The sequence below is a fragment of the Buteo buteo genome, chromosome 1 (genome assembly GCF_964188355.1).
Source record: "Buteo buteo chromosome 1, bButBut1.hap1.1, whole genome shotgun sequence".
Lineage (NCBI taxonomy): Eukaryota > Metazoa > Chordata > Aves > Accipitriformes > Accipitridae > Buteo > Buteo buteo.
The window spans coordinates 35,398,597-35,421,135 of NC_134171.1; the positions used below are offsets into that span (position 1 = coordinate 35,398,597).

General features: G+C 39.3%; 1 protein-coding gene across 4 annotated transcripts in view; it reads left to right on the forward strand.

Annotated features, from left to right (window-relative positions):
• The window catches only part of FAT1 (FAT atypical cadherin 1), a 114,574-nt gene extending 107,063 nt beyond the window's left edge, over window positions 1-7,511 (forward strand). For 2 of the 4 annotated variants that reach the window (XM_075027088.1, XM_075027108.1), the window contains exons 26-29: window positions 137-274; window positions 2,247-2,306; window positions 5,075-5,110; window positions 6,047-7,511. In XM_075027088.1, coding sequence (XP_074883189.1) covers window positions 137-274; window positions 2,247-2,306; window positions 5,075-5,110; window positions 6,047-6,672 — 860 coding nt within the window. In that variant the 3' untranslated portion in view covers window positions 6,673-7,511. The remainder of the gene's footprint in view (window positions 1-136; window positions 275-2,246; window positions 2,307-5,074; window positions 5,111-6,046) is intronic. The other 2 variants (XM_075027098.1, XM_075027117.1) reach the window with 2 other exon arrangements.
• Window positions 7,512-22,539: the final 15,028 nt, after the last annotated feature.

The following is a 22,539-nucleotide window of genomic DNA, read 5'->3' on the forward strand; positions in this document are numbered from 1 at the left end:
ATTATGACTTTACTGGGTTTTGAGCCTGATTGGGCTCTATTAAGTTTTGTAAAAATGTGTAGATCTCAGCCTTAAATTTTATTGACTCCTTAATCTAAAATCTATTAATTGTCTCACTTGAAACTTATTCTTTCAGCTAAAGTAGTAGATCTTGACCCCTGCCTTTCAAAAAAGCCTCTGGATGAAAAGAACTCCCATCCTTACAGTGCTAGAGAAAGCATGTCTGAGGTCCAGTCTCTCAGCTCCTTCCAGTCTGAATCGTGTGATGACAATGGTACGTAAAATACAATCATTCTGTGTTGCCACTTACATTCATTTGTTCTGTCTTTGCATCTGTATCTCTTAGTATCAGTAGGACTTACATATATGGAATATATATTAAATAATAGCTTATTTAATATATATCTGTATTTACTTATGTTAATACCCAGATATGTTAATTTTAAGTATTTTGCCTATCTTACACTTTGTGTTAATTACCTTAAAATTATATATAATCATTCTGCTGTTAGAATATTAATGGTGAAAATGCAGCACAAGGTGTTCAGAGCCTTGCGTTTAAAAGGTGTTAAAAGAGTGTTCAAATTTGAGAAACTCTTCTAGGTAATCATTAGTTACTGCCTTATACAAAACTACAGTGAATTTGAAAAACGGCCTCTGCACAAATATAACTTTCACTTTGACGTTCAGCTCTGAGTAAAAAGCTTTCTGGTGTTACAGTTTCATTTGTTTCCTTCTCTTTTTCTTGCTGCGACCTCAGCTCCCATATGGATCAGATCAGTTCTGAGTGAGAGCAGAGTTTAAGGGACTGCTTGTAAGTTTGATTACTTTAGTAATGAAGGAAGCTGCACAAAAAGGAATTTTGTTACAGTAGAACAGTATATTTGGCTTTCACCATGATTAAAATGAATTCATAAAAAATTTCATACGTTGAAAAAAGCCAATATAAAAATACAAATATTTTGATCACAACTCCAGTCCATCAAAATATAATCAGCATGCATATTTGTGGGGTTTATTATTATTAATTGGAAGTCTTTTACTTTTCCATTGCGATAACAGATGCTTTTACAGTTGGTATGAATGCATCTATGTATTGAGAAACATTTCAGACTGATTGGACAAAGCCACAGTTGTCTCATAACTTAATTCACTAAGATAAGGTGTTTTGACACTTTATTCCAATTTCTGCCTTTGTCTTTGTATGGTAAAAAGAATTTGAAATTCCTTTAGCTTAGGAATAAAGAACATTCTGCTTCTGGAAGAAGTAGAGTGATTTGTTCTTAATAGCATGAAAAGAAACATCTGTGTTAATGATTGGTGAAAGTAAAATGGTATGCATACAGTACTCATCATTTTATCAGTAGACCTGACACCAACTTTCAACTTTTTTCCTGTGGTATTAAGTGTTGTGTGGTACATGTTGTTCTCCCCTCCTCTCCATCCCATATATTTCATATATTCTTACTCACGTTTCTTGTAATGTATTGATTACTCATTAATACATCATTTTAAGAGAAATAGCTGTAGCACCATAAATATTGTTCCTTCCTTCCTTTTTGGTAGATTCTGAATTTATTAGTTTGAAATCTAATCCCTGAAATTTGTTTGTATGGCTCATGTGCTTACCTCATCCTACCCTACAAGAGTAAATCATTCTCCCTTCCAAGTATCTTGGGAAAGGAAAGACATAAAAAATACATTCATTTTGGCTGGTTTTAAATAAGAATATTACAACCTGAATTTGGTATTCCTACTGTGATACCACTGTTCACATACAACTTAAGTAGGTCAGCAACAGAAGATTTCAGTAGATATTTTTCATAGCATTTTAGTTCATTTCAGTGAAAATTTCTTCCAAATTCACCCAACACAAGCCTTTCGAAAAGCCTAGTTTATTGCTATCTAGATGAAGTATTATGCAAATGGTATGTTTAGGCAACATTTCAGAAATTCTAACACAACTAAAGCAACTTTGTGTTTGTGCAGAATTTGCTTCAGGAGTACTTACAAGTACTTTTCCATGTTCATCAAGGATAAAATTCACGTTTAGGGATGTATTTTATGTATTATATGCAACTGCTTTCTAGATAGAGAGTAAACGTATATGTACACCAATAATCTTGGTCTATGAAATAGTAATGAACTGCAATGTTGAAGTGTTTTTTTTTGTATATGTGTATGCTGTTTAAAGTGATACTAACTATAGGTTTGTTTTAATTTGCTCCTTTTATACCCTTTACAAGCTTCCGTAGTGACTGTAATACACCTTGTCAATGCTGTTGTTGACTCGGTGGAAAAAGAAGGTATATACATGTTTTCATACTTATTTACTGCTTTGGCAGAATAATGCACGTTTGTCTTCTAGTAATGTAACCCTAGTAGATGGGAGTTATATTATTTACTTAGACTTTCTGATAAGGTTTAGTAAAGAATATATTTATATTGTATATCTGTTCATATTTTCATGTGTATGCTGTAGCTACCCTGTGGACAGGTTTCAAAGTATGATTTCTTGGAAGAAAAAGTATTGGCATAAAAAGATCTTGGTGCTCACTCTCTTCTGAAAATACTTACACTAAAGCTCCCAGCAGAATTGAGACAGCATCAAAGGCAATTACATACACTACTGTAGATGAAAAAGCAGCAGCCCCTGCTTCCTTTTCTTCTCCCACCCACATCTGTTGGCACCTTGTCCAGCTGAGCAGAATGGGAGTAAGTGTGATAGCAGTACTCACTTCCTTGGTCTTCAGATCAATCTGTCTCTAGCAGAAAAAACTGATTTCTAGTATGCAGTTGAGGAATATAGGCATACACATCCCTATCAGTTTAAGTAGTTACTTATTACCCAGCCTTACATCAGTATCTAAAAGGTATGTTTGGGTGTATATATATATACACACGCATATATTTGTGTGTATGTGTAGTAGACATTTTCAATAGAATTTTATTCCTTTCTTGCTGACATGTAAGAACTGACCACTCTGGAAAACATACTCTTTACAAAATAATAGTAGTAATAAAGGTGCTAGTGAGTCTATACAAACACTAACTATTGTTTTGATTAACCTAAAAAAATCTTTGAAGTTCCAGTAATACACAAATAACTCACTCCATGACCATGAGTCTGCAGAGGTTACTTCTGAAATAACATCCACAGTGTTTTCTTAATACAGACTAGGAAACCCTACTTTTTTTTTTAAGTCCTACTTAAAATGAAGCCATTTTAAGAACGTAAAATTAATTATAGTAGCTAAAGATTCTCCTTCATTTGTTACTAGAAGTACATCCTGTCTAATGTATACAGACTCACAAAACAGTAGACAAGTGCAAAGACTTCTAATTACATGCAAGTATTAAATTAATATGTACCTATAGACCATAGTCCTCAGTGCTAAAAAACTGTAATACACAGTACTTAGGAAGAATTACAAGACTAGAAAAGGCAAAATCTATTGGGGAAATATTTAATAACTAACTTACTCAGATTTTCTCAGAGATTTTAATTGGTAGAAACTAAAAAGGATGGATGTAGTTCTCAAGTCAAAGTTGGAAGTATTGCTTGGTGGTTTAGTATCACTAAGATAAATACAAATGTTTTATGCATTGCAGAATATTTGTAGAGAGATTAAAGATGTCCTGCTCAGCTACTTCTTAACACTTGGAAGTTTCTACTCTTAATAAGTATTCCTTCTTTCAAAGCATCTTAGGTAAAGAGTTCTGCTTTTGAACACCCTCAGGAGGGTGCCAGTTCGAGCAGCAGAGATCCTTGCTCAAGCTTTCAGCAAGGTCAAAGGACAGATGGTCTTTTCTTTAGTCTCCCCAAGTGGTTCTGTCCAACAGGTATCCTGGAAGCATGAACTATAGCTAGTCTCATCCTAGGACCGTTGTAGGCCTGTGTTCTGTGTGCTGCTCCTCAAGGAAAGTTGTAGTTCTGTGCAAATCAACAATGCTGAGTGCAAGAGGAAATATAGCTCCAGTCTAGCAGATTGCCACCTAGGAAGATGGGCACATCAGGTTCTAGTCTGTGTTGCTGTATTTGATGTTAAAGGGTCTTTGCCTCAGAAGAAGAGGACAGGACTGAGATGTCCCCACTCCTTGGTAAAAGTGCTCTAAATCATAAGGCCACAGTCTGCCTCTTGGCGTTAGGTTTTGCATCCAGTTTCCCTAGAAAAATGAAGAATGTATTCTTCTGAGTAGACTAGTGGTCAGAACCTTCTCCTAGAGATGAGGCCAGAGATGTTTGAAGAGTCTCAGATCTTGGACTGATACCTCCTTTAGTATCAACAGTATTTTTCTTGTCTGGGCTAAGCAAGCTTAAACAAAATAGAATTAAAAAAAAAAAAAACAAAACACAAACAACCCTGCCAAGAGTGAAACTCTGTCCCTCCAGTCCCAAGAATGGCTAAAAATATCAATTCTTAGGAGAAGATTCTGGTATTAAGATAGGTGTGGCCCATCTTTACAGACCTGAATAGGGAATATAGATTCATGAAGAGAGAAACTTTTAAAATTTGTCAGATAACACAGGACAGTTCTCTGCTGAGCATGAGTTGTTGGGATTGCTGTGCAAAGGGAGGTAGGTCTCCTAGTGCACCGTGTAGGGAAGCAAGATACTAAAGGGAGAGTTCCCATCTTTGAATGAGATACTTAAAAGTATAAGTCCCAATAGATGCAGCCCTGTATTGAAAAACAAGGGGGAATATAAGGAAAGAAAAAATCAGACCAAGTCTTTTTACCCTTTTTAGCAGAAGTCCTAAATCTACTGCTAGGAGGATTTCAGCAAACTACAGATTGCAGATTTTGCCACTACAGAGCTGTGTCCCAAGTGGGCTGTACATTAACTCAGTAGCTATTCTACAGTTCAAGTCTAAGAAAGAAGGAGCTCAGGAGAAAAAAACAAAACAAACAAACAAAAAAAACAAACAAAACAACTTTAGTACCACTAAGTAAACTGGACAAAAGCAGCATGAACATCATAGTGACAGTCATTCTTTGTCTTCACATTGGTTCTACTATTTGATTCCTAACTACAGATGTTTTTTCCTTTTTCTTCTCATTCTGCCACCTAAAGAATCTTTTGCTGTTCCTGACCTCAGCAATTCAAGAGGTGACTTCTGCATGCAGTTCATTGATGTTCACCAAAATATTTCTGTTAATACTTGGTTTTAACACAGACTTACTATCAGTTGCTTGCTGTGCATTTGTCTGCAGTGATTACTTTTACTAGATTTGTACCTTATTACAATTCTTTATTATTTTCCTTTTTGGTATTCAGATGAGAAAATTATTTTTTAATGAGATTAGGCTTACATCTACTTTCCACCAGATGAATACAAACTTATTCAAGGGGAGTTTGCAAGAGAGGATCAAGTTTGGTCATTTATGCATGATTAAGCTTGATTTTCCTGGTTTGTTCTTTTATTTGAATGTGGAATGTCTTTACTAATAGTCAAAGATTTTTATCAGAGGTGTGGCAGTGACTGTAGAGCTAACAGCATTTTGTGAAATTAACTTGTACAATTCAGTTAAGGGGTAAAGTTGCTTTAAATGGTCTGGATACTTTACCAATTAGAAATTACTTCTTTTATGTAAGAAAAGCACGTTTTATATATGCTAAATATATTCTTAAGAAAAACAGGCAGCTGTTGTCACCCTAATTGTAATTACTCAACAAGTGACTAAGAATTTAGCTGCACCAGGGAGGCTGTTGGTTCTTTGCTATCCAGTGAACAATTCTATACCATTGTATATTGTGATAGCACATTCCATAGGTGACCTACAGCTCTTCCCATGTTAGGTGAAATGTCTGAGAAAGTGTAAAAGTTCAAGTGTGAATGATGCAGTATCTAATGCATGGCATAATGTAAAGCTGTATTGTGTTGAATGTCTTTTGTGGAACTGGGGCAAACTGCTCTCTAATTAACAAGTAGCGTCCTAATCACAGTGATTGCATCATCTTAATACATTTGTTGACTTCTCAGTTCAGACTGACTTGAAGACAAGATACTAATACTACTTTGTTTTTTTTAAATTAACTTTTCAGGTTATCACTGGGATACATCAGACTGGATGCCAAGCGTTCAGTTGCCAGGTATCCAAGAGTATCCAAATTACGAAGTGGTCGAGGAGTCAGCTCCCCTCTACACGGATCCAAATGCCATCGATACAGACTATTACCCTGGCGGTTATGACATAGAAAGTGATTTTCCACCTCCACCTGATGACTTCCCTGCACCTGATGAGCTTCCACCATTACCACCAGAATACAGCAACCAGTTTGAGTCAATACAGCCACCCAGAGACATGCCAGCCGTAGGTAGCTTGGGTTCTTCTACAAGAAGCAGGCAGAGATATAACCTTAATCAGTACCTTCCCCATCACTATCCCGCAGACATGTCAGAACCTCAGACCACAACCAGTGGTGTCAACGGCAGTTACAGAGAACCTTATGCTCCTTACACATTAGGGTACAATAGAGACTTTGAAGCACCCGCTGTAGACAATATGTCCATGTCTGTGTATGCTTCCACAGCTTCATGCTCTGATGTGTCAGCATGCTGTGAAATGGAGTCTGAAGTCATGATGAGTGACTATGAGAGTGGAGACGATGGTCATTTTGAAGATGTGAAAATTCCTCCACTTGATTCCCAGCAACATACAGAAGTCTGACACACTCAACAAAAGTGCCTGGACTCTTAACAAACTTTATCGATCCTAGAACAACTTTCAAGAGCTTTTTTATTTTTTTCTCTTTCCCAGCCACAGTGAATGCTTTTGTTTCAGTGAGCTAAACTGGCATGGCAGCATTGGATCATGCAGTTCATTTCACTAAATCAGCCTCTTTTTCCATTTCCTGACCTACTGTAATTGGACAGTTCCAAGACTTCCATTGGCTGTGCCATTTCTGAACATCTTTTGTACTTACATTGTCTATGTTAAAAAATCACATACCACTTCTCCATGTTAGCATGATGCATATATTTATATAGTTCTAATGCAATTAATTTTCTCCTACTTTTTGTAAATTTTATGTACAGTTTTGATTTTAATAGTTTTAACTAGATTTTGTAGATATTTTGTGAATTTGTTTTCCACTGAAACTAGTGGTGTTAGTGTGCCATTAAAAACTAGCATCCTGACTTATTATAATCAGGGCATCACTCTATGTATTTCCTCAAAAACTATGGTTTGACATTTCATTATAAAAAAGTCAACATATTCACACAATTCCTGTTGTACATAGGTTAGGTCTGATATTTTTCTGGGTCAGCTACATGAAAATGTCTTAAATGGGTTGCTGTATTTTAGAACTGTAAACATTTTTTCCCTTCTTGGAAAGTGTGTTGGGGACCCTCTACATACCAGTTTAGAACCAAAACCACCATGACACAGTTTTTATAGTGTCTGTATATTTGTGATCCAATGGTCTTGTAAAGGTTTTTACTGAAAATTACCATTAGCCAGTCTTTCTTACTGACAATAAATTATTAATAAAATACTTTAGCTTTGCTCTGTGTATCTCTATTATATAATAGACAATTGACAAAGCATTCAGTGCAGCATTTTTAAGTCTGTATATGTTTTGTACTGTATTAAGTTACTTGCTCCAAGCAACACATTTTCCTCTCCTCAGAAATCAAACTGCAGCTATGTTAGAGATGCTCACTAGATGGCAGTGTGTGTCTACTTAATGGTGTTTAAAAAGTAATCGGGCCAGTATGAATAAAGATTGATGGGTATCAAACTTAAGTAGCCTTCTCGGTAGTTTGCATTTTTCTTTAAACATATAATATCAGCTATGTAAATTACTGAGTATTTTTTCTGAAGTCCCAAAAATATATACAGAAAAAACAAGCTCTTTAAACAGTTTCTTCCTTTCTTAATCACCTGAGTAGTTATTTTCATGAATAGCTGTCCCTTGATTGTGCACTTGCATGCTGAAGTTTCTGTGACAAGTTCTGAGTTTGTGATAAATACATGGGAGGTTTTATGCAGTTATATTTCAAGGGCAGTTTCTTGCTTTAGGTTCACACTAGAACTTTACCTTGAAGAAGTCAAGACAGGATACAGTTTGCCCACATACTGTCCAGCTGCTTTTCTGACTAGAAGAGAACAAAGCCTCTAACAAAGTTCTCTAGCATAAATTTGACTGGATGGTAAGCTAAAGGAATAAGATAATTATCTTCTACCTCTTGCATGGTTCTTAAGTTCAGAAGAGATTTCCTAGCATGTTAGTGAATTTTTAATACAGCCTGGAATCCTTTCAGCTCCACCTCCATTTTTTTTTCCTACTGTCTCATAAAATTGTGTAGCCTGGAAAGATAAAATATTAGATTCCCTTGGGCATGAGAGCTAAGCCTAGGCCTTCCACCATCTGGGGTAACAGGGTGCTGGATTTGTATTTGGAGTGCTATTTATGCACAAAATGGAACAACTCCTAGCCTAGCAGCTGTACAATGGAAATGGATAGATTACAGGACAGAGCCAATAGCCAGGCACAGGCATTCCTCAGTGTTAACCTGCCCATATGCCAGTAGGAATCTCACAACATACAGAAAAAGGCTAAAATCAATGGGTTTAAAACCATGTTCTGGCTGTTCAGTGCAATATTCACCCTGATAACAAAGAGCTTTTCTTACATTAGGGCCAGTGTTAGCATTTTCTTCTTTAAGACTTACAGAACTGTGAGTAAAGGGTATCACGCACTTGACAGTACTTAGGTTCACTGCTTAAGGTCCATCTTGACTTATAAAGCACAAGAACTGTGCTGCTAGGCAACATGCAACACCCAGATCCTACTTCACAGCAGAAGACAAGAGGGCATCATAGCAGTCAGGGAGATAACAGAGGGTTTCAACTCCACAACAGCTTTGCAGTTGGCAAGTAAAGCAATGCTCCCTCTGTAGAAGTACCAGGAGCTATTGTCACCTAATTCAAGTCCAGTAAGTGCAACTAAACCTGTTTTCCCACACAGAGCTACAACAATACACAAGACCAAGCTGGTGACATTTTTAACCCAATTAAAACACTGATGCCGCAGAGCATTGCTGTTTGACTCAATAGTAGTCCAAGACATTCAAAAGCATTGTCCAGATGATTTATTTTATAAGCCAAACATTTTAAAATAGGAAATTTCAGTAGTCAAACATTCAAGTCCTCATAGTTAATACATTTTACCTAACTCCTTATGCAGATTTTTAAGAGGCTAAAGACAAATTTCACCTCTTAGCTATTGAGTAGTAGGCATATCTCTGTTAAAAGGTCTTAAAGCAATACCCTGAATCACAGAACAGTTGAGATTGGAAGGTATCTCTCTGCTGTCTCCAAGGATGGAGACTAAAGCCTCTCTGGGCAACCTATTCCAGTGTGCAGACTCACAGTAAGAGTTTTACATTCAGATGTAGTTTCATGTGTTTCAATTTGTGCCCATTGCTTCTCATCCTGCCATAGGGCACCACTGAGAGAGCCTGTCTCTGTCTTCTTTCCATCTTCACATCAGGTATTCATAAACATTAAGTTCCCCACTGAGCCTTTTCTTTTCCAGACTGAACAGTCTCAGTTCTCTCAGCCTCTCATATGAAAGAGGCTCAAATCCCTTAATCATCTTACTGGCCCTTTGCTAGGCTCTAGTAAACTCCCCATCTTTCTTGTACAGGAGAATGTGAAAGTGATTTTTTTTTCTACTTTAAAACACTTATGAGCTAGTAGAAGTTAAAGTTTTAATGAGCAGATTTGAGTCAAACTCATTGCTGTTCTACATAACAAAATCTACATTTTATCTGGAGTTTATGAAATGTCATTTTGCCTTGGAGCAGAGAACAAACTGCAGTTCTACCTGATTAATAGTATTTGAGGTAGAAATAACAACAGTCCTGTAAGGCTTCCTTCAGTCAGTATTTAACACTCACACCTGGTTTGAGGACTCCAGGATAGAGGCACACACTTAAAAGAAGGAACATGACCAGAGAGTACCATGTTTTGGCTCCTCCTCCAAGGATATTTACTCAGAGTGTTTTTCCACAGTTCCCTGCTCTGCCCATTGCCTCCATGAAACAAGTACTGTCCCAAGCACCCAAGTCTAAGGAGAGTTCCTGCACTGCCCAAGGGATACAAACCTGAATCCACTCAAGGCAAAGAAGGTATTAAATCAGTCTCTTAATTGCAGGACACAAGATCCACCCTTTTACTGGGGTAGAGGGGGAGAATGAATGCACCACCTCCACCTTAAATCTATCTGTAAAGTCCTTGAAGGCAGTTGCAGGGATTAGCCCATGCTCCATCAGGGGTCCCGGCTGACACCTGTCTGCAGACAGAGACCAGTGCTGAAGAGATGCAGTTCAAGGTGCCTAGGATGACTCCTGATTTCATATTCGCAACATCTGTCCAGATCACAGCTCCACACACCGAACAGTAGCTGCTGACTGCCACAGCAAGGTACCCAAAGGCTCCACGCAAGGAGTCTACACACTTCACAGCAAACACCTGCACACACTCCACACACAAGAAAGTCAGACAGCCAAGAGGTGGGTGCCTCAGTTTTTCATAGCTCTTGCCAATTTTTAGCATTAATGGCTTTCAAGCCCACACAAGCCTTCATAAAAATATTTAAAAGATGAAGTCCCCATTAAACCAAGCACACTGAAGCAGACAAATTGTGGCAGCATTACTCATTCTTCCACAGCTGGCAGGGGGAAGAAATCAGAGAAGCACAGCATAACATCCAGTAGAGCTGCAAAGCAGGAAAATGAGCTCTTTGCTTTGATCTTAGAGATAAGAGTTTAAGAGAAAGCTTATTAGAATTATTTTCCCCTCATGTAAGGTAAATAAGTTTCTAAACTCGCTGATAATCAAAATCTTATTGATTACCAATGCCTAACATCCGTTGCTAAATCTGATCCACGGAAGTATTTCAATCATAACACAAATTTAAAACTTCACAAACAAAAAAGTTACATATTTGCAGCAGTCCCACAGGAGTCAAGGCTGTCAGTAAGAACATGGCATGACCATTATAACAAGAGCAAACAATTTTATTTTGAGTTATCAAAGCTGAGCCATATGCCTTTCTAAACCTTTTGCTGCAGATGATCATTTCTCAGTTTCTTATTTTCTTATGTTTGGAGTAGAAACCTTCAGTGTGAGGAAAAGCACTGAGAGGCCCAATTATGTGAATGAGTCATACTATCATTAATCCCCAGGGTACCAATTGAAAAACATGCTAAGCAGGATGAATTGCTTTCAGAGCTTGCATTTCACTTTGAAGAAATACATAGGGAGAGAATGTGCTGCTGCATCACAAAGTTTCTGGTTTCTAATTTTGTATCTTTTTTCTAGAGAACTTGAAGCACTGACAGTTATTTATAGCATAAAAGTTTAATGCCCCCTGTTTAAACAATTCATACTTTATGATGGCCATACAGATAATAGGAACTTCTTTGAGTTTCACTGGGGGGAAAAAAAAGACCTCAACTCAGAGGAAAAGGCTAAAAATATAATTAGCCTGATAACTGGAGCTTGATTGTATGCATTGAGCTTTTTTTGTTTTAAAGCCACTGTTCTGTCTCACTGAAATTTCACAGAACTTGCCTCAATGTAGCTGTTCAGAAACACCTAGAACACAGGAGAACAAAGCTTACTCTGCCTGAGTTAGATTAGACACTTCAAGTGTTTAAACCCACATCTGTCACTGATCACCCACCTCAAGAGCTCCTGCTGAGGAAGCCAGAAAGGCATCTAAGCATCTAACCTGGGCAATAGGAAAAGTTAAAGAAAGATGATGCACCTTGTCTCCCAAGAAAACAGAAGCAACAAAACAACAGTGACAGGGTGGGGGGGAACCAACAAAAAAAAAAAAAGAACAAACAACCACACACAAACCCACAACAAAAACAACTTGTCACCTCAGAGCCAAGCACACACAGAAGCAAAATTTTGAAAATCAGAGGAAATCTACTGCAAGTAGAGAGCAGCTGAGGCAGACAGAGGTTTTGCTTTAAGTCTAAGAAAGTATATCCTAACAACAGTTTCCAAGTCTTTTAGTAGGCCATGTCTTAAGTATTTTAGACACTTAAAGCCTAGAGGCTTCCTCTGATTTAGTGTGGGCTAATTCTTGCTGAGTGTACAAGCTGTGTTCCTCAAGTTAAATCTTACTTTAGAGATAGGAACCCTTTTGGGGCTACCCTCAATAGCCTTCTTAAGAAAAAGAATTTCCTCTTAACAGGGCTACTAGAATCCACATGTACCGCTGTATTGGTGCCATGACTTTCCTGTTGGCCACCCTAAAAACCCCTCAAACAGTATTTTAACATTGTGAGCAAGTGAGGCAGACTCAAGATTAAGCCTCCTCAGTCTTGTGGGAACAGCAGTTCATTTCCCCTCCACTTCCTCAGTTCTAGTTAAGGTTAATAAATCCTGTTGCCAATGCCTACAGCCACTTTGCAGATCAGCAAAAGTCCCTCCCCTCTTAACCCTGCAGCACAAGTACACAGGAGGGAGGGCTGCATTTATATTCCCAGAAGGCAATGGTATTCACACTTACTGTTAAAACAAGCGGAGAAAAGGTCTTGCATTAAGGGGCTGACATTCCATTCAGACTGTACCTCGATTCACATATTACTGAATCACCCCTCAAACAAGGAAAATGTACAGTTATGCTGTACTTTAAATGCCAGAGATTATTTCCCCACATCTGGAGTGAAACATGTTATTTTCAGCACCCCTGATCTTTAGGGTTTGGTTTTGTTTGTTTTGTTTTTTTACTTTCAGCTGTAACTAGTCAATCTCCTTGGGAAAAGGCAGAAATATCTTCCTCCATATTCATATTTGATTTAACCACTCTGCCAGAAACTTGTTTAAGTCAATCCATTTTAGGACCCTATACAGAAAAGAATGGTCTACAATTTAAAAACAAACAAACAAAAAAAACCCAAAAAAAACAACAAAAAACCCACAAGTGTCCAGCTTGGCTGATCTCTCACAACAGGGTTAGAGTATTAAGGGAAGTTTGTAACAAACAGGTTTTTTTACTAACTCCATAGAGAGAGAGAGAGAGAAAGAGATGCTCTAAGTACAGAGGGTATATTGAACAGTTCAGTCCATGTCCAGGGACTGGTGTACAAGGGTGGAAATACCTCATTTCTATACTGTGCTTAAGTAGGCCTTCCCATTAAGAACAGCTAGACACATCAACATCCATTAATAGCCAAACGCTTACAGATTCTCAAAGAAGATGAGAAAATTTAAGAAGGAATCCTCTAGTGAACAGAGCTTTTCAGAGTAATTCACAATTAGTGTCTTAGTTGCTCCATGTTTCCAATGTATTGGTCATTTATCACAAGGTTAACTCTATAGTACCTTGCCTCAAGACAGGTAGCGTACCTTAACCTCTCCCCAATTCCTGTTTGTGTTGGTATTTCATGCACAGGTACATCTTTCAGACTCAGTCCTGTCAGTGACTCCTTCACTGCACAAAACATACCATGAGCTTCTGAGAGCAAAAGCAGCTCTTGAACTTGTCCTTTGTGGTACACAGGACCTGATGACTAATAATACTGTTGAAGACACAGTATTTAAAGAAGTTTAATTTTAAAACTTTATAGGAGCATCAAAAGCCAAAACTTCTTACTGCCATGATCAAAAACATCCAAACACCACAAAAGTGAGCAAGGTTTTTAAAGAGAGCTAAGAGAGGCAGCTAAAAGGCAATTCTGAGCATGGAGCACAGACTGTACAAAGATGTCATATTGGCAAGCTTGTACCATTTATATCAACAAGAGTTGAAAGATAAAAGGGAGACTTGCATGGTACAACAGTAAAGCAAGGAAGACACTGAACCTGAAGGAAGTTGAAGTTGTTTCTTCTTATTTTCCTCACTTTTATACAAACTCTGACAAGTACAGTGCAGAGTGAGATTATCCAGAAATGTTTGAGGAAAATTTGCAGACATCAAAAATTAAAGTTTTAAAATAAACACATTAATAGCAGAAAGTTCTTCCAGAAAAACCTATAAATATAAAACTAGTGAAAGATCGAGGTGTAACAGGAACCTTGGAGAATTCAAGACTAGCAGATGTTTTCCCCCCTGCATCTATGTCCACTGTGGGGAAAAGTTGAGATGTTTCACTGCTTTCCAACATCTTAACATGAAAATTCACACAATAAAAGGATATTAATGCATGAGAATAAGCAGTATCAAAGACAATATGGCACAAGCACTTAAGGATCAGAGGCCCATGTTATCTAGGACACAGCCAACTAAAACTGCCTCAGGACCACAAGACTGGCCACTGACAGACAAGGTACTGAACAAGATGAACCAAGTACCAGCTTCCCATGGATGCAGCATTTAAGAAAGAATGCAACTACTAATAGCAGAAGCAGCAGCAAACAAGTAAATTGAGATTGTCAAACCAGACAATCTGGCCTGCTGCTTGTAAACTGAGAACTGAATCAAATCATGTTTGGGCATTTGCGGATTCTCTGTACAATCCTTTCATGTCTTCTTTGTTCCTACACATAAGAGACAAAAGAGCACCTGCCAACATGACCATTATCAGAAATGTTTGTCCAAACAGCTCAGTCTTATCTAATGTAAAAGCAGATCTCACATGGGCACTGTGACATTAGAAGCGCAGTCAACATCGGGGACAAAAGCTGCACATTTCTGTTTTTGTTCAGATAGTTATGGAACAGGGACAGAAATTCAGGTTCAGATAAAAATATTGGGTTAGAATTACTTCCCAAAGATAAACAGATGAGTATTTCCTGAAAGACAGATTTACACAGCAGGCAGCTCTGACTTTGAAAGTGAAAATGGAAACAAAAAAAACCCAGAGTCCTTTATGTAAAGCAGTTTTTACCAAAGTTTCCCACAAAAAGGACAACTGTTTTAGCAGTTTGGGGCGCTGAATAAAGGTGTTGAGGAGTTGTACTAGTGCCTCTCCTCTTTTTTGTGAATTATTTCAGTTCTGTTCCTTCACCATTCTGTTAAATAAAAGAAACACAATGCTTTCCTTTCAAGGTGAGCTAAAGGTTCACTTGACCCAAGGGTGTTCTGGGGTTGCTTTTTTCAGTATTCATTTCAGCAAGATATAGGAGCTTTCATACAGCTTGTACTGAATGAAGTTTTCAGTTTGGTGCCTGAACCAGGGAGAAGTTATTTTTACTGCCCTGTTTCTTAAATTGCTTTTCATCTCTGTTACTATACACCAATACTGTCAGCTATATCCTACAATGAAGTTCGTTCTGCACTTTTCTAAGGCAACACTGAAGAAATGTTATTTCCTCCACTAGAAACAAAGCTTTGCAGAAATCACTGCTACAGGAATACTCTTGCATAGTTTTGTCAGTATGTTCATTTGCAGTTTCAAATCTATAAAGTCATGGGCAACAGAGTATTAGTTGTGATTTAAAACCTCTGTTACTACTTCAGATGTTAGCTCTAATCATCCCTTCTATCCCTTCTTCAACTAACTTTAAATATAAATCATTACAAAAGCCAATAAAACAGGTAAAGGTGATATCACACTCTACAGCCTGAAGTTAGTAATGCAACATCTCAAAGTATATAGACTATTGGAATGCATAAAACTGAGTTACAGTTGTTTTCCCTTTCAGGGAACAACATAGGTTAGAGGAAGAATTTGCTTTCTCCCAATATTCCTTCTAAGCACCTGATTACTATACAGTAGAAATTAATCCAAACTCAGTGAAGTGTCTTTTCATTAGGATTTACAAAGCCAAACGTACATTCTATTCAACAAATAAATATTATGTCAGACACACACTTGTGACCTGACAAGATTTTATCCACCAATATTTTTATATTTCAGGTCCACATTTATTCAAAGGAAATACATGGCAAATCCAGATCAGCACTCAACAGCAACACAGGGCAACGCAACCGTACTGACACCACAGGTTGGAAAACTCTGGCAGCCATAACACTGGCACTCAAGCCCAAAGACCTTCCTACCTTCTCACATTCCAGTTCTTTCATGATCTATTGCTGGTGCTTCCTCCTGAGAATTTCAGGAGCACCTCATACAGCTCAAAACACACAGGTACACCCGCAGCGCGTGGAGAAATATTTATTATGCCTGCCAAGATGGAACATTTCTCCAATGTCATCTTCCTTTGATAAGCTAGACCTCACCACTACAAAGCGCCCCTCCTTCAAAGTACACTACTTGACCCGTAAAACCGATGACAACAAAAAAAAACCCAGCAGGAACCTCGGGGATTTTTCAAGGGCTCAGTTCTAGTTGCAACACCAACTGCACACACCCCTGGAAGGGCCAGCGCCCCCAAAAGCGGCACTCGCTGCTGGCCACACCTCCTTCCCAACCATTTCCGAGACTAGCTAATACCTCCGCTCACATTTCTCCCCCCTAGAAGTCCAGATTTGTCTTCATTTCGGTGCTTCGCCACCCTAACTCTACCTGTAGGCTCTGTTCCAGAGCCCGTCCCAGCAGGACCTCGGCATGCGGGGGCGAGGCCGGTGGCCTGGCATTGCAGCCGGACAGATTTGGGAGATTCCCTCCGCCTTTATCCCCATCTGCTGCTGACCCTGACTAAGGCTCTGCCCCCGAGGCAGCTGCAGAGCTCGGGGGGCGAGCAGGGCCACCTCCCTCCCTGCCCCGGCAGCCCGTTCAACCAGCGCTGCCCACACGGAAACCCCGAATGCCAAAAGCCCTTCCTGCGATCGCAAGGGGCCGCTGTCAACTGGCAGAACGCAGGCGAGGGGGTTTGGAAAGCAGGGCGGGCAGCGACATCGAGCAAAATTCACGGTATCGGAGCAATGGAATTGAGCTTTCGGACAGGCAGCGGCGGCTCCTGAGTTATAAGACGCAGAGGTTTCTTCCAGGTGAGAGATGGTGTCGGGTTTTTTTGGTACAGGATTTGGATTACTGCTACTGTTGTCAGGGAACAAGAAACAACGTACCCCTACTATGCTGCTTATTAGGAAGCCACAGAATTACAAGTAACACTTCAACTGACCTTTAGATAGTGCAGATGGCATGCCAGCCTGAATTAGTGAAACTGGATATTATACAGCAAGATTGGCATGGTTGCCTGGTATACAAATTGGCAAGGAAAACTCTTCCCTGGAGAAAACAAACACATAAAGACATAAAACAAAAGTAATGTGCGTGAGAGCTGCAGTCGCAGCCAAAACACAAGATCTGACACTGAATGACACTGGACAGACGAAAGACACCCAAGGCACCGCTGTGTTTCAGATCTTAGGATGACATCAGACCACACAGCTGAGAGCTCATCAGCCAGCACTGCATATATCTGGTCTGACACACCTAGAGCAGTACTACCTTATGATTATCTATATTATCAAAGCAGCATGACAGTAAGGGAACTGCAGTCTGAAGCTGATTTGTAAATATTCCCCGAGGCATCTAAAAAGTATTTATTCCTAGCTAGAATTAATATACATGTATTTCAAAAGGACTGTGATTTCTCCTTCATCTTGTGATCACACCACCAGACTGGTTCCTTGTGCTTAAAGCATCCATTGAAAGATGTCTCTACTATTCTGTTTTACTATCGACTCTCAAGCTGAAGGAGCTGCACCCAGCCTTGTGGTCTACATGTCTGGTTGTGCTCAGTGTTGCTTGGGTAGGAGAAATACCCAACATGCTACTAGAGTTACAGAATATTGTTCTGTTTGAACTTCAGTGCATGTTGCTGTTAACATACCGATAAAATGTTGGTGCAGTTGCAGAGGGGTCCCTCCTCCCATTTTAGAGAATCGGGCATCAGTAAGGATGAAACAGTGACCACTTACCCCTTTGAGGGAACAAGGTTTTAAACAGGAAAGCAAATTAATAAAGGCTTGTCATAAAATTGCCACACACAGTCCTGACTGCTGCACAAACTGGTTGGAGGGGGGCATTAGAGGTAACAGTAGCCAGTCTGGATTCTGCTTCATTAAACAATATCAAAAAACATTATGTTGTATCTTTTCCAGGACAGTAATAAGACCAACAGAAGCAAGTCACAGTGAGACCTGGACTGATATCCCTTCCTTCATCATGCTTACACACATCTCCTTCTCCACCTCCTTTTCAGAAAACTAAATTAGAAAATACAGAGATTTTACCCCTCAGTCAGTCCAGCCTCTCATGCTGCCATGTAGCTGCTGGCTCACCTCCCTTCTTCAGGTCAGTCCCCAAACCGCTCAGCTCCTTGCAGGGTTCCCACTTCCCACACAACTCTGGCAAGACAAGCAGCCCTTTTGCAGCTCACCTCTGCTGGAGGAGTTACCCCCAGCAGACCTTCTCCCCTCTGCCTGTTTCCAAATGAATGCTGCCAACCCTCCCCACACCTGTGTCTCATAGCCTTAATCCTACCCAACCCTCAGCTGCAGCCCAGGGCACTGAGGACACCCACTCTTATTAACCCCCTCATACCAGCATGCAGTCTTTCATACAAGGCTTCACAGACATAAGTTTTCAGCAGGGACCTGAAGAAAGTTCACATGACAACATGGATGGGGGCAGGGAAAAGGCAAACAGCATCTCAGGGGTTTGCAGCTTCAATTAAAAGGGTTTAAAAGGGAAGTAGTAACAAGCCTTTTACTATTAGGATTGTGCACAAGCAGCTGACAAGCACAGAAGCAACTAAGCTGAAAGTGTAGCCCTCTGCTTTATTAGTCATCTAAACAGACAGAAGTTGATGTCAGAATGGGACAGATTAATTCCCTTCCAAACATATGTGCTGCAGTTTGCCTAAAGCTCCTATGTGTTTCCTTCAACCACAATCTCACTGTTTGAGTTCCCATCTTGGCTAATCTCCAGGTTGAAAACATTCTTTTTGCCACTGTGTATTTGACTCAATCTTAAAGGTCTTTTCCACCGAAAGGATTCTATGATTCTATCGTAGACAAGTCACTTCAGGACATGGTTTACTGGGCATGGTGGCATTGGGTTGATGGTTGGACTCAATCTTAAAGGTCTTTTTGAACCTAAACAATTCTATATTTCTATGATTTGCAGTCTTCACAGAACAATAAGCAGCACCATACTATCCCTGAAGATTCATCCTTCCCTCCTCCCCCTCTCCCCCGTAATGCCCCCTGTTAGGCTCATCTAGCTTGTTAAAGAAATTCTCTTCCTATACCTACTTCAGATGAATTTAGGTCAACAATAACAACATTTTTCAATGTACACATTTGTTTACTTAGAGTTCCCTTTCTTAAATTGTTCACCTTTGTCCTTGTTTACACATCACCATATATACTGACTTTTAGAATCAGGTTGAAAGTTCACTATTTTCCAGTTCTCTCAGCCAGCAAATAAGTCTCATAAATCTTAGCATCAACTCTCTTGTGACCGATTCAGCTTCTAAAACATACAGTTCATTGGCTTTAACAACACATTTTTTCACACCAGATATGTTGTACAGTTCCACATGACACCAAATGCAGAACAGTTTTCTTCAAAGAGCAACCTAGTAGTTGTAAGCAACATAGTATTTGTATAGTATGTGCTCTGAAGTGGTTGCTTCATTTAGAAGACAAAATATTACATGAGGTATTTCTGGTTTTTTTTTTTCCTCTCCACATAAGTATATATTCTTTGTGTATGATGCCATTTCTTTGGTCTGTAATAGCTTCTTTGTCCATTTTGGTTTTTAAACATGCTCCATTGCTCAGTGAGAGGTGAAAGGCATCTCAGGATTTTATTGGCTCTTTGCTGGAATTGCTAATACTCTCATGAAGTACCATCATGAAGGATATCTCTTTACTGTATTGTAATAGCATCCTTAAGGGTGCACAGAGAATACATATTTAGAGAGAGAAGATTACCTTGAAAAGCAAATACAAAGATGGAGGTAGAGGAAAGACTACGGTAATAAGAGATGGTCCACTCAGAAGAAAGTCAAATCAATAAAGACAGAAAAATGGGGCAACATTTCTAGAGGACCAACCCCTCATAGCATGTAGTTGCAAGGGACAACTACATCAAGTAGGGAAGAACATCCTTTTCTTAAACTTTTGGCTATTATGTAACTTCTTTACAGTTAAACTGTGCCCAATAGGCTTTGTCTATAAGAAAAGTTACAGAGCAATGCTAGGAGAGCATCTTGAGACAGCCTTGCGAGATACAAGGATGCTACAATTTCAGGGACACCTCAAAGACACTAAGAAAATCCCATAACTGACAAAAAAAACCAGAAGACAAATACAGCTCTGGACACAGCCAGAAGGTACAATCAAGAACACATGGGACCTCCCGCCACCAGACATACTCAGAGCAGTACGGTAGAGTACCACAGTCAGTCCCAGCCAGCACAAACTGACTCTGCTGCCCTCCCCCTCGCCTCCCACTGCTAAACCCAACTCCCCGCCTCTCCACTACCTTGTGCTTGTACAGCCTTCAGCATTGCAACAAACCAAACCAAGGAGTTCATGTGAGACAGCAGCTGAACTTACCAACAAAAAGTATTCCATTTCCCAAGCCAGTTTGCTACTTACCTGCAGAGTGGCAGAAAGGGCTGAATGAACAATAGCGTTTGGAAGGCAAAAAAGTGAATTCCCATTTTTCTTTACGAAGAACATCATTATCTTTGTGGCACTCTCTAAACCTGTGAGGCATTGCTATCATCCTGTGACCCACAAAGATTTTGGAAGTGTTTTCCTACCTTTCACAGGTATCCGATCACAAAAGATACATTTTTCTCCACCCTACATCTACCTTATTTCAAGCACTCCTTCCTCCTCCTAACTTGTAACTAGTGAGAGGTCTTTGTCACATTCTTCTACTGTGGAAGCAGATACCCTCTTCCTTCTTGAACATAACATCTGCAAATCATCAATTGCTTCACCATAGTCAAATCCGACTTTACCTGCACTCTTTTTGCAAGCTGATTGCTGCCTGTCCTGTGACATGAGGATCCATTAATGCAGAAACTTAACTACAGTAAGACATTCAGGCACTCTAGACAAATAGCCTGGATGCCTCCCACGGGCTTCATTCCTTCCAGCACACAGGCATGTCCATCCACACCTTTTCCTTCCTCACCAGGCTCCTTCCACTACTACTGCTGCCTGCTTAGCCCATCCTTTTAGCCATGCAGATCCTCCACCTGGGCAGCAGTTACAATAACAACATCAACCCTACAGGATTCAGGTGTGTATTTGCTGCATTTGACACTTCTCACAGAGGAGCACCTGACCTGGATACCCTTCCCTCCCAAGTCTCACTACCACTCTGCTACCTGGACATTAACACCTCTATCGTGAATTCACACTGGCTTATGTCTGCTTTGCAGAGAGCTACAAATTCTGGAATGTATCAGAAGGAACGCTGTGTTTTACAAGATAAATTAAGTGGTACAATGTTTTATAAATATTTATGATGATTTTTTTTGAGAGCTAATTATTATGTGGCAAGTGTATTCACCAGAGGACAAAACCTTATTTCCTTGATAACAGGATTGAAAAAAATAAGGTGATACAAGTTATTTTTCTTTATGGACTCTTATAACTACAAGCTGCCATTCATAAATGTTAAGACTGCATTTCTTCTGCAAGCACACTGAAAATAAGTGTACTGGTCTAGTCCATTTAATAATATACATATGACCTCAGAGTATTCATGTTAACAGGTAGCCTATAACAGCATACACCATACTACACAAAAAGCAATTTAAGAGAAGCATACAAACAACCTTTCCATCAGAAACAGTGTTTCTTTTAGTACATGTCACAATAATGTTATGGCTTAGTTTAAAAATTTTTTGTAGGCATTCTGTTGTGCATATTGATCTAAGCTTTAAGATTCATCTGGTATATTTTAAAGTTTCCTCCAGAGCCCTGGAGGAAAATACAAGGCTCATAACATACAGGGTAATAACAGATGGAAAATGCCTGTCTTATCGATTAAATATATATTTATGCTAGGTTCATCTCACCAATTTTGCTGTTTACTTGAGTTTAAGCACCTAAGTCTTTTTCCTTGATTCATCCACTTATTCCCACTCCCCACCAGCCCCTAGGACTTAAGAAATGTCTGAATACAATAGCTGTCCAGAGTTAGATGCATAAATGTCTCTGGTATTTAAACTGTCTCTCACACAGCATAGGATTTTCTTTTCCAATTCAGCTACCCACCTCTTTGTTTTTCAGTTCCCAGGGTGCAAGAGGGGCTTTAGAAGAGAGGATTGCAAGATGCATGGTCCCAATGTGTCCATATGCCATACACCTAAGTTCCATTTGAAAAATCCTTCATTCTAGTCAAAACCAGGACATAACTAGACTACTGAGGAAGGGCCATAACAAGGCTCTCACACTGGTAACAAGAACATTTTATTGCTATTAAAGCCATGAATCTTCACAAAGAAGATTAACTATTAACTGTGTCATTACTTCATTTGCTATTAGCAAAAGCGACAGGATAGGCGTTAGGAATAATACAATAGAAAAGGCAGAAAGATGAAAGAGGATATGACACCTATCCAGTGCTTATCCCTCTTCTACCTCACTGCACTACTTCCCTTGCAATATTGACATCAGTACAA